Here is a 13,233-nt window from a genome sequence, read left to right on the forward strand (position 1 = left end):
TTTGTAGTTTAATTACTATACTGAATGAAAGAGATGTGATATGCTAGAGGTCACCTATAGTTGGCTTTTATAATGAGTTAAAGATAAGAAAATTTACTAAAAATAGCAAAACTTGCAGGAACTGAAAAACTTTCCTAGTGGATGCATGGAAATTGAAATTTGGTAAGTTAACCTGAAAATATAATTTATTTATAGAAGAGGAAGGCAGTTATTAATTTGGTTAAAGCAAGAAGACATGTCTGTTGAAAGAATTAGAAAGACAAATTATGGGAAAAAGAAAAACGATAGAGAAAAGGAAAAGGTGGAAGCTGGTGGTGTTTATCAAATATGGGTGATGTATTGCATCCATTGGTTGGTTTTAGTTTAAGGTTAGAACTAGATCTGATGATGAAATATATTATATATGGAAACGTGTGGTCAAGTGATTGCACAATTGGGTTAGTACATTTAATTCCTTTTTTTTTTTTGGATAAGGAAAACTTCCTGCAGGGAGTTCTTTTTTTTGGTGCTTCTATGAAAGCGTTTCCACTTTTTCTGGAAGTCCATATCATCTGGTAGCAATTTAAATACGTATGGGGTAAATTTCTTCTTACAAGGTTAGACAAGAAATTTACCTTATTTCCAAGTTCACTTTCCAGTCCACAAATCACTCTAAAAATCTCAAGTCGGTGTCGAACAATCCGAACCTAGCCAAATATTGTATAAATTAATCAATATATACTCAAAAATTCATAACTTAACTATTAGGGTAATTACCCAACACAAAATTGGAAGATTCCTAAAATTCACCCCTGGGCCCACGTACCCGGATTCCGAAAACTTTCGAAGATAAATGTTATCCATAATCTCACGAACCCAAATATATAATTTTTATCCAATTCTATAATCATTTTCGTGGTCTAATCCCATTTTTATCAAAACCTAGGTTTTTCAACAATCTCCTAAAATTTCCACAACCTCTATGTTAAAATCTACCCATAATGTATGTATTAAACTCATATTGTGTAGAGAATACTTACCTCCAAGTGCTAGGTGAAAATCCCTCCTCAAAGAGCTCTAAAATTGTCCAACAAGTGAGAGAAATGAACCAAAAAGCCTAAGTCCCGACATTTTAAAACATTCTGCCCAGGCGTCCCTTCTTTACGATAGCAAAGGCAAACCGCCAAGGCCCCAGAAAAATGCCTATCGCGAACGTGACCAGAGCCTCGCGAATGTGAAGGCTTGCCTGGCCTGCTCTATGCGAACGCGAGGGCTTATTTACGAACGCGAAGACCAATAGCCGCCAGCCCAGTCCCAGCCTACTCTATGCGAATGCAGAGTGGGTGTCGCGAATGCGAAGCACAAATTCCTAGTCCACCATTTTCCTCTTTCTCGAACGCGACCCAACCTCCGTGATCGCAAAGAAGAAAACCAGAACCAGCAATGGTAGGTTTTTGGACTTAGCTCCAGGCAGTTCGAAACTCACCCGAGCCGCCCGGGATCCCGTCTAAATGCACCAGCAAGTCAAAAAATATAATACAGACCTGCTCGAACTCTCGAAACACGTAAAACAACATCGAAACTAAGAATCGCACCTCAAAATCAAATTGAATCAAAGTATGAACTTCAAGCTTTTTAACTTACTCCGTATGCGCCGAACCATACTTAGACTACTCGGAATGACACCAAATTTTGCGTGCAAGTCATAAATCACCATAAGGAACTATTTTCAGGCTCGGAATCCCAAATGGACCTCGATAACACTAAACTCTACTCCAAACTAAATTTAAAGAACTTGAAAACCTTCAATGCACCAACTTTTAATATTAAGCGCTGAAATGCTCCGGGGTCATCCGAAACCAGATCCGAACACATGCCCAAGTTCAAAATCATCATACGAACCTCACTACCAAAAAACTGCTATTTTCCGACTACAAATTCCGACTACAAAATAGTAGTCGTAATTTTCCGACTACAGTAGTCGGAAAAGTATAATTTATTTTTTTAATTTTTTTTCACTTTGTAGGCCACTGCCTTTTCGACTGTATTAATCGTAAAATTTGGCACAAAATCCCGCGAATTAAATTTTCTGACCACTATAATCGGGACAAAGTCAATAAAAAAATTTGACCAATCTTCCGACTACAGTAGTCGGAAAATTAAAAATTAGTTTTTAATTTTCCTTCATAAAAAAGGAATTTCCAACTACAGTAGTCGGAAAAGTAAATAATTGCACAAATTTCATTATCACAATTTTAATTAAAAAGTCGATTAAAATTAAAAATAAGTTAAACAAAATTTGAGCAAAATAAAAAAGAAATTTCCGACTACAGTAGTCAGAAAAATAAAATAACTACAACTCTAGGTTTTATTTCGCTCATCTCCTCTCTTTTTTTTGGTCTCCCCTCTCTCACCGCCTAACCTGCTCTCAACCACTCCGCTGCATTCTCAGAGAACCAAAATCCATCACGAATTGCATTTTCAGGTACCTCAAATTTCTATTGTTTCCTCTATTTTGTTTTCCCTATATTTTTTTGTTCAAAATTTTTATTATGGTGAGTCAATTGGCTAGGTTTTCTGGTTTCTGGCTTCGTTTATGATCCAATTGATGAAATAGAATTGTTGCTTATGTTTTGATCGTCAAAGTTTGTAATTTTCAAACTTTTTCCGTTTTAGAAAATTTTATCCCGTATATGGTAAGAGAAAAATTGGAGAGGCAGGAATCAGAAGTTTGTTAAACGCATTTTGCTTCAGTATTTTTAATTAAAGGATAGGTTTTTTTTGGGTGTATGGTCTCAGTTTAGCAGAAAGCCTCCTATTTGTGTTGAAGAGCTCATCTCTACTTGAAAAAATCCCTGAAATTTGACTTTCCTATGTTCATAGTTTGTTACCTATCCTACAAAGAGAAAAAGAAAAATCAAAGAAAAGATTAGTAGTTAGTTCACAGTTGATTTTAATAGTCAAGGACATACCTCTTGATTTTACTTTTGCTTTTGTTGGGTTTGGAAATTCTGTTTGTTGACAATTCAAACTTCAATATCCAGTTTCTCTGTCAAGTAATGTTGCATTTGGGTCTTTTTACCAATGGACAAAAGGCCTAACATTGTGAGCAGAAACTAGGAGGGAGGTATATCATAGGATAGGATTTTTAAGAACTGTTTCTCTTGTCTTTTGATAGTTTCTTTTACTGAGTTGTAAGACTTCTACTTTCATGGCCAGAAAGTGGTTAAAATTTTGGACTTAGCCATATGAAGTTTAACCAGGGGCGGAGCCAGTGATTTGGTGACGGGTTCGCCAAAGCCAGTAACTTTGATCCAAACCCTTTATTTGTCTTAAGAAATTCATTTAATTTATATAAATTGTTGATTTAAAACCCAGTAACTTAAAAGGATTAGTATCCCGAACACATAAGCTCTAAATTTTGGCTCGTAATAAAAGTCACTAGAGCTATCCAAAAGATGAAGAAAACCAATAGGGCTAGTATATATATACAGATTAGTTCTCTTGATTTTGACCTTTTCTATAGTGACCCAACTCTGAATTACTTAGTACTAATTCTACAAATTTGGTGAACATTGAGCTTGTTGAAAATGTACTAAGTTACAAGATTAACGTGTCCATTCGACATGGCTATNACAAGATTAACGTGTCCATTCGACATGGCATGTGTAAAAAATTTCAGAGGTGAGTACAATTTAAACTTTACACCTCTATTCATTATCTGTTTATTCAGTAGTATATATATATATATATATATATATATATATATATATATATATATATTGACTTTGTGTTGGAAAAAATATGTAGATTTGTCAATCCTCCCAGTTGCGTATAAGGTAAAGTCAATTATGTCATCTACAAAAGATTACCAGACATATGAATATTGCCCACCACTACCATCAAAACTCATTCCCAAAATAAAGAAGTTAAGCTTCTTCCAAAGTATATCAATTTTTTTGGATGTTGATGATGTCAATGTATTGACAAGAGGAAGAACGTACTTATTAGTCATAACATCTGATGGAATTTCTTTTCCTTATGCATTTGATTCTCTAGGAAAATAAATTTTTACTGTATCAGAATTTTCGAAAAGTGATAATATGTGTTTTACAGTAAAGTAAATTCCAAGTTAAAAGAAGGTAAGTGACATATTAAGTTGTTGTATTTTAGTAAAGTAAATTCCAGGTTTTTCCCTTCATTTGCTGCCGCGCATATGGTTACAGAGTCTATGAAGCCGCTTTACCATGATGCTTGGGGTAGATGAAAAGACATTCCATATGATATCAGAGATAAAATGTGGAATCAGTTTGGGGTACGTATAAACCTTATTTTAAAATTATATATCAAATATCCAATTTCACTCTACTTTATTTAATTATTTTTCAGACTAAGTGTGTGTGGGAGCAACGATATGACAATGAAATAAAACATGTATACGAGAAGAAAGCAAAAAAATGATTACAAGTTCATTGTATGAAGCTCGAGACAAGAGAAAGAATCCTGGTTGGATAAGAAATGATGTGTGGTTAAAATTTTTAGCAATATGGGATAGTCCTGAATTTAAGGAGAAGAGCGAACGAGCAAAGGCAGCCCGAGCCTCTCAAAAGGGTGGCTCGTTGCACACCGGGGGATCTATGAGTTTTGCTGCGCATCGACAGAGATTGGTAATGTTCACTAGAAAGCTTAATTTTTCACTTTTCCTATGTCATCCTCTTCTTTAGTTTTCCTTTCTATATGAAGTTGTAGTTAGTTTTGCTATGTCTGAAATCTCCATGTGTACTGTTGCATCGCTTGAAGTGATTGCATTGTGATGTTTTTGTATTGGACTGCCTGTAATCAGCTGCTGCGTTCCATCCATGAATTGTCCTGCTTTTGGATGCAACAGTGCATCACCTTGTGTGCCTGTACCTTTGTGTTGCTGTGCAGGAGATTGACCAATCGCAGAAGCATCTTCTTGACGATGCTGCTGCTGCCCAGATTTACATGTACTGACTTTTTGTGCGCTGGTAGTCACAATTGCCTGATAACTGTCTGCAACCTTGCTTATAACTGCTTCAACTGGAGCTGTCCCATTAACAACAGTTGTATGTTGCACCTTCATATTATCTGATCCTTGACGAGCAGCATGTGAATTTTCACCACTATTATTTGGTAATCCAAAGCCTTTTGCTTCAGCAGTATTCCTTAATTTTTTGGCTTCCAAAATTTGTCTCAAATCCTTTATGTGCCTTTTAGGGTGTAACAAGAACCTTTTCTTTTGTTTTTCACCTTTGGATGTATAGCTTCTATTTCTACCATTTTAGTCAATCATTTTTGTAGAATTTGGTCCTGAAAATGATCAATACTTGCTGTTACTAGTGACAAAATGAGCAAATGGAATATACACTTTCTCTTGACTCTTGTTGCATTATGCACTCCTTACTTGAGATACAATGTTATCGATGTGGCATTTATTTGGACATCACTAGAAAAATTACATTTTATTTGTAGGAAAAGTTAAAAGGGGGACCAGTATCTGATGCTGAGGTCTTTGCGGAGACACATAAGAAAAAGAAGAAAGACGGTTCAAGGGAAGGATGGGTTGAGACACGTGCTTCGGAACAATATGTAAGATCATAACTTTAAGACTATTTTCAGAGTTTTTAGCCAAAATTGTCCCTTATCTTCGGGAGTAGATCTAATTTTGTCCTCATACTTCCTTGAGGCACATTGAAACTTGCCATCTTTGAATAGTACATTTCCTTCGTTCTTAGTTTTATCACATGCTTCAATTTCTCTTTTGTGTCCATCTTCCAAAATGGTTTCTCCTGTATGAATCAAGAAACTGATTTTTAAAAGAACCATTAATTGATCACTCTGAAAATAGAAGGATCTGATTGATTACTTCCTTGTAAAATAAACCTTGTTGAAATCAACCAATTTGATCTCATAAACCACAAAGTCTGCAGTAGATACTTCTTCTACTTGACAGCCATGACAATAACCCGAGCTGATTGTAACTATTGCTTCTTCTCCTTTTCTCATAGTTCGAAAGGAGGGTCTTTTTTCTAGCATACTTGTTATAGTGTAGCTGGAAATGGATTCGACTATAAATTTTAAATTGGGGCTGACTTGGTCCGTAGTTTTTATATCAGTTGAATTGATTAGGAGGGGATAGATTTTGTGGAATAAAAACACATAAGGATTTAAAAAGGGTTTAGGAAAATGTCCACTTTCTGCTGCCTAAATAAACAACAAAGGTTTTCTCGCAGAGTTGTCTGTTCCTTTTTCAAATTTGTATTACCATGGAGCTCCCTATGTGCTCTTCCTTAAGTACTCACTGTCATCCCTTCATTAATAGCACTATTTTATATTTTGTTCAAGTCACCCAATTGTCCCTTACACCTATTAAATTAAGATAAAAACCCTTGTTGCTAACCTTCAAATGGAATTATCATAGTAATTAGACCATGAATTCCTCTGTCATTTGAAGATGCTTTATGAGTTTGACTTACTACTCACTATAGTAGCATATACCCTGATTCAACCAGATTTTCGGCCTAAATGTTCGTGGTATTCAGAGTTGCTCTGTGATTTTGAAGCTGCATGTTTTTTCTTCCCTATTTCATTAGATGCATATTGGTTTTCAAGTACATGTGGTGATGTAGGATATTAGAATTGAAAGGTTATTACTATGTGAAGTCCGAACTACTGCTTCCACTGGCAATGATGAAAAAAAGGCCGGACTTATGGCTGCTACCATGTGGTTGGTAGTAGAGAGATGAAAGTTATAGCTAGGTATATTTGCTGAGCCAGATATGGATGATATTAATCTTAGAAAGTTTTAGCATGATAGCTCTATCTAAACTCTCACTGAATTTCCCTGCATGAGAAGTTTATCTCACTATAGGATAATTGTAAAATCTGTAACTTATCCCTCTCTTTTAAATTATATAAGACAAGGTGATAGATGAAGGACAAAATTAGATTTACTCCCAAAGATAAGGGCTAATTTTTGCTAATAACTCACTATTTTCACTTTGATATTGATTTATTTATATAATCCTTATTACTTTTATTTCAGGATGGATTTCATAGAAGCTTGGATGAATGGTGTCAGACGCAGCCTGCTTCTGATGATGGTACCCCTATCCAACCGTCATCTGATGTTATGACTTCAATATGGACAGATGTAGCAGGTGGTGTATCCAAATGAAGAGTTTACGGGCTTGGAGTACAACGGCCTTCCTCTTTTCGTCCATCGCCATTAGTTTCGGATGCTCCTACTGTGCAAAATCAGGAAGAAATGGGAGCAATGCAAAAGAATATTGAGTTGTTGTCGAAACGATGTGAGAGGGCCGAAGCTTACATTGCTAGAATGGATAAATACATGAAAAAACATATGCCCCACTTTTATGATGATGAAGAGTCTGATTCTGATGTGTAGTAGTGATTTAAGGTTAATCATTGTTCTTGGATGTTTAAATTTTATATTTAGACTTTATGGTAAATTTGAATGATGTGGTATATATATGTTTAGACTTTATTATATTAGTGTCGATATGTATTAGCTACTCAGACTTTATATTAAATATTTAGACGTTAAGTAATGTTTTGGTTTGATATTATGGGATTTGAATGTTTGTTTGTTGATGTTGGAATTGGTTGGTTTGATTATTAGATTGTATAGTTGGAATTGGTTGTGTAGTTGAAATTGATTTGTTGAGTTGGTTGTTTAGTTGGAATTGGCTTGTTGAATTGGTTGTTCATAATATTTTGCATTTGACAGGTGATGTGCTAACAAAATGGCAGTATTCTGTCAAATTTCAACCCAGTTTTCCGACTACTGTAGTCGAAAAGTGTGCCCAGTATAATGATTTTCCGACTACAATAGTCGGAAAATAAGGCCAGAATAATACATATTCCGACTACTGTAGTCGGAAAATATATTAAAATAACTAATAGGTAATTATTATTTGTATAATATCCCACTACAGTAGTCGAAAATATTTTTTAAAATAAATAACAGTTTTTCATTATTTTCCGACTACTTCAATCGGAAAATAGCTGCATTTTTTAATTTTTGGCGGAAAATATTTTCTGACTACTGTAGTCGGAAATTTCTGACTACAGTAGTCGGAAAATATTTTCCGACCAATCTTTTTCCGGCTACTCTAAATCAGTCGGAAAGTAGTCGGAATAGGTACTTTTTCGACTACTTTCCGACTATTTTGGTAGTCGAAAAATAGCGAATTTCTTGTAGTGCCTATTGAAACCGTCAAATCCCGATTCCGAGGTCGTTTACTCAAAACTTGACTCAAGTCAAACTTGGCCATCTTAGGCCACTATAAAGGAACCAAATGTTCTAATTTCAGTTTGAACCCTTCCGAACCCAAGTCAACCATCCCCGCAAATCATAAAACAGTTGTCACGACCCAAATCCACTAGTCGTGATGGCACCTAACCCAACCCGCTAGGCCAACTACTAACTATTCAATCTCAATAATATTAATTAAACAATTAAGCAAAGAAATTTTTCTGAATCTTATACATTTCCCTAGGACTGGTAGTACAAATCATGAGCTTCTAAGAATAGAGTTTACAAAGCTAATATGAAGTAAATACATCATCTGTTTGAAAAATACATAAACAAAGTTTTAATATTTCTAAGGCTACCATGAACAAGAGGCAGCTACAACAGGGACGCAGGTACATCTTCCAATTCAGCTCCCATCTAACACAGCAACATCGATATCCGAAATCTGCACGCAATGTGAAGGAAGTGCAGTATGAGTACAACCGACCCCATGTACTCAAAAAGTAACAATCCTAAACTTATGTTGAAAGCAGTGACGAGCAGGAACATAGGTCGGGTCCAACACAAATAATCAACAACAGTTCATACAACGTAGGTCATTTAAACAAGGAAATAATCTCAGAGATAAAAATGTTCAGCTTTTGCACAGTTTTCCGAAAATAGTTCCGCTTTTAGAATTTTTTAGAAAAAACCCAAATCCTTTATCGAAATCATCGAAGAATTTTGAGATGGTTTGAAAACTGTAATTTTCCTGAAAAATCCTTTCCATAATAAGAATGTTTATTTCCTTTCCAAATAATAAGTGTGAAATACCACCCTATGCCCACATATAAATGTGTGTAAAAAGTCATAAATGATGCAATACTGTACAGCATTAGGAAAGTGCATCTCTATGCATGTATGCCATATATGCATGCCAATGCCATGCATCTCAGGGATAAATCATGTACTCACACTCTCAGAGTACTCAACCTCATTGTATCACACTTTCCACTCACCATACTCAACCACTCGGTACTATATATGGCCCATACAGCCCAAGAAAATCCATCCCGGATCATATACAACACTGACTATAAGTCACCCAATACCGAGTAAAAAGGGCAATCCAACCTTGTGGAGAAATCCATCTCCAGGTATCAAGTACTTCGTACAAATCCATGTCCAGGGAAATCCATCCCTCAATAATATATAAATTCTCAACCACTCGGTACTGTATATGGCCCATGCGGCCTAGGGAAATCCATCTAGGAACTTATACATCACTGATTAGAAGTCACCCAGTACCGAGGAAAAAAGGGCAATCCAACCCTGTGGATAAATCCATCTCCAGATATCAAATACTTCAGACAAATCCATATCCACAGAAATCCATCCCTCAATAATATTACCCGCGCCCACTGTGGGTGTGCAGACTCCGGAGGGGCTCCTACCGCCCAAGCGCTATAACAAGCCAATCATGGCATAAATCAATAAAACAGGCTTCGGCATGCAGCCTGATCCCATAACTGTCACTCATAATCAGGCTCTCGGCCTCGCTCAGTCATTAGTCTCTCCAGTCTCACCCACGGGCTCACAATGTCATGAAAACTGACCCGGAATAATGATATGATGTATCAGTAAGTAACAACTGAGACTGATATATAATATGAATGCATGAATATGACTGAGTACAAAATATCAATGAAATTGGTGAGATGATAGCACGCAACGACCACTATGGATCCTAATGATATTAGCATAAAGCCTAAATATGATATCTAGCATGATTGACAGCTCAGATACATTATCACATGGTAAAAAAACACGGATATCAACAAAAATAGGGCCACTATACAGTGTCATGGAGACAACGGCATCACAATTCACAGGGTGCACACCCACACGCCCGTCACCTAGCAAATGCATCACCTCAACACCAATCACATAACACATAATTCGGGGTTTCATACCCTCAACACTAAGTTTAGAAGAGTTACTTATCTTAAACAAGCCAATTCCAACGCTGAGCAAGCCAAGCGATGCTCGAAGAATGCCATCACGCGTGCAGCAACCTCCGAACGGCTCAAAACTAGCCAAAATCAACTCAAATACATCAGATAAAGCCCAAGGAAACAATTACAAATGATAAAGATCGAATTCTATATCAAATATCAAATCCTGCCAAAAATCACACCCGGACCCACTCCTCGAAACTCGACAAAACTCACAAAATCCGATAACCCATTCAATTACGAGTCCAAACATACTAGTTTCACTCAAATCCGACTCCAAATTGGTATTCAAAACTCAAAAATTCATATTATGAAACTTTAGGCCAAAACCCCTAATTTCCTCTTTAAATTCATCAACCAATTGCAAAAAATGAAGATAGATTCATGAAATATAACCAAAGCTGAGTGGAGAACACTTAACCCAATCCTTGTGATGAAAATTTCTCCAAAAATCGCCTCAATCTGAGTTCCACATCTCAAAATATGAAGAAATAACCAAAACCTCAATTTTATAGCTTCTGCCCAGCAATGCCGCTTCTGCGGCGTCACTTTTGCGACATGAGCCCCGTTTCTGCAGACTCCACTAGCCAAGTGACCCCTCACACCTACGGATAAACATCCGCTTCTGCGCACCCGCAGGTGTGCAACCAAACAAACTCCTGCGCTAAATCTCGCTCCTGCGCCCAAGAGCTTCGCTTCTGCGGGGCTGCAGATGCACCCCTATTCCCGCTTCTGCGATCCATTCCAACCAGGCCTTCCTTCGCTTTTGTCATCAACTGTCTGCATCTGCGGACTCGCATCTGCATGCATTCTTTTGCAGATGCGGAAACACCAGAATCAACAGCCTTCAACAACAGCAATATGAAGAAAAATGATCCGAAATCAAATCCGAAATACACCCGAGCCCCTCGGGACCACGTCCAAACATACCAACAAGTCTAACAACATAACACGGACCTACTCGAGGCCTCAAAACACGCATAACAACATCGAAACGACGAATCACACTTCACTTCGTAATTAATGAACTTTGAAACTTCAAATTTCCACAAGCGATGCCAAAACCTATCAAATGACGTTCGATTGACCTCAAATTTTTCACACAAGTCATATTTGACATTACGGACCTGCTCCAACTTTCGAAATCGAAAAGCGACCGGATCAAAAAGTCCACTCCCGGTCAAACTTTCTAAAATTCCAACTTTCTCCATTTTAAGCGAAATTCCACTACGGACCTCCAAATAACGATCCGGACGCACTCCTAAGTCCAAAATCACCCAGCAGAGCTAACAGAACCATCAGAAATCCAATCTGAGGTCAATTACTAAAAAGTCAAACTTGGTCAAACCTTTCAAATTTAAAGCTCCTAGCTGAGAATCATTCTTCCAAATCAATTCCGAATAACCTGAAAACCAAAACTGATGATTCACATAAGTCATAATATATCATACAGAGCTACTCATGCCCTCAAACAACCGAGCGAAGTGCAAATGCTCAAAACGACCGGTCGAGTCGTTACATCCTCCCCCACTTAAACATACGTTCGTCCTCGAACGTGCCCAGAGTTGTTCCAAAAGCTATCAAATTGCCGTGTAACCTTACCATGCACATACCCGGGGGTGATCCCATGTCACCCTATCCCATATAGGTCTGATAACACAACATAACTGAAATTCCTTCATCCAACCTAGCCCATAAGCCTTAGAATCCAATTTCCACATCCGAAATTTTCTATAAGATCTCGCATCTACACATTGTATAAGTCTGAACAAGCTGTATCAAGGCATAGCCAAAACCCAAGATGAAATCACATGATATACCACATATCTCAAACACTCATGGCGATAATTTCTAATCACAGCAGCTGCTCAAAACAACCCAATACTGGTAATAAACCTCTTATCAAGTAGAGCCTCGTTCTAACACCTTCATACACTGCCTACGATGAAAGAAACACGCAAAAACTCATAACCATTCGCCCGATAAACAAGTTGTGGAACTCCCTCTCCTTCGATAGGAACTACAGCAAATTTCTAAGCCGATCATCATCAACATCCTTCCAAATATACCGCAATCCGATAGCACCCATTCTAGGTACGAAGACCTCATCCATATAATATAGTCACTGTAGTGACATGACACATCGATACAGTCTAAAGCCTCAACTTGTGCAATCCGTGCACCCATAAGCAACATTCCAAATGTTCTCAATCATGGAAAAAAACTCAGACGAGAGAACTGTCTCGCAAGCTCAACAGGTATCACCACCACGCAATGCTAAGAACTTATCACACACCGCAGAACCAAAACACATGAATCTAATACAAAGGATCATACCTCTACATAACTCCGCTACAATGCATGACCCCATCCAAATGCTGGTCCATATAATATACCTCGAGCCACCCTGCTCAAAATCCATAACCACTCGAAATTCGACATCAAGTACCTAAAGTGTATTACCATAACCACGGAGAGCAAATAGCACAATACCACCATTCGAAAAGAACATAGCCAACGTGCAATCAATCACGCAACACCCAAATATTCATCTTGCTCAATTTTCCGCTATAAAGCCTAAATAGAACCGCACCATGTGTGCATATAACCAACGAACCAAAACTCCTCATAATATAGAAGGGTAAGTAGATCATTTCAGAACATGAATAAGCTTAACAACAACTAAATGGCCCATCCCTCAGCAATAGCAGTATGGAGCCAACCAATGGACCCCTCATCAACTCTAGTCATCCACAAATAGATACGTAACCCTTCAAAAGTCCAAAATGACTGAATCATAACACATACTATCATCTGGCTAGCTTCGGCCACAACTTCACAGTCTACAACCATAAAACAATCTGCTTCTGAGAACTCCCAGTCTCCAAATCCATAGAACACACAAATCACCATATCTGATCTCATCTCTCTCGCTTGAATGTCTAACACTTCTCCAATACG

At 37.4% G+C, this 13,233-nt stretch overlaps 1 protein-coding gene across 1 annotated transcript; it reads left to right on the forward strand.

Annotated features, from left to right (window-relative positions):
- Positions 1-5,347: 5,347 nt before the first annotated feature.
- Positions 5,348-7,416, forward strand: LOC109239132. The gene is made up of 3 exons (XM_019405652.1): positions 5,348-5,428; positions 5,473-5,589; positions 7,046-7,416. Exons 1-3 carry the CDS (start codon positions 5,348-5,350, stop codon positions 7,175-7,177), a joined length of 330 nt encoding a protein of 109 aa, XP_019261197.1. The 3' UTR covers positions 7,178-7,416.
- Positions 7,417-13,233: the final 5,817 nt, after the last annotated feature.

Source organism: Nicotiana attenuata, unplaced genomic scaffold (assembly GCF_001879085.1).
Source record: "Nicotiana attenuata strain UT unplaced genomic scaffold, NIATTr2, whole genome shotgun sequence".
Classification (NCBI taxonomy): Eukaryota; Viridiplantae; Streptophyta; class Magnoliopsida; order Solanales; family Solanaceae; genus Nicotiana; species Nicotiana attenuata.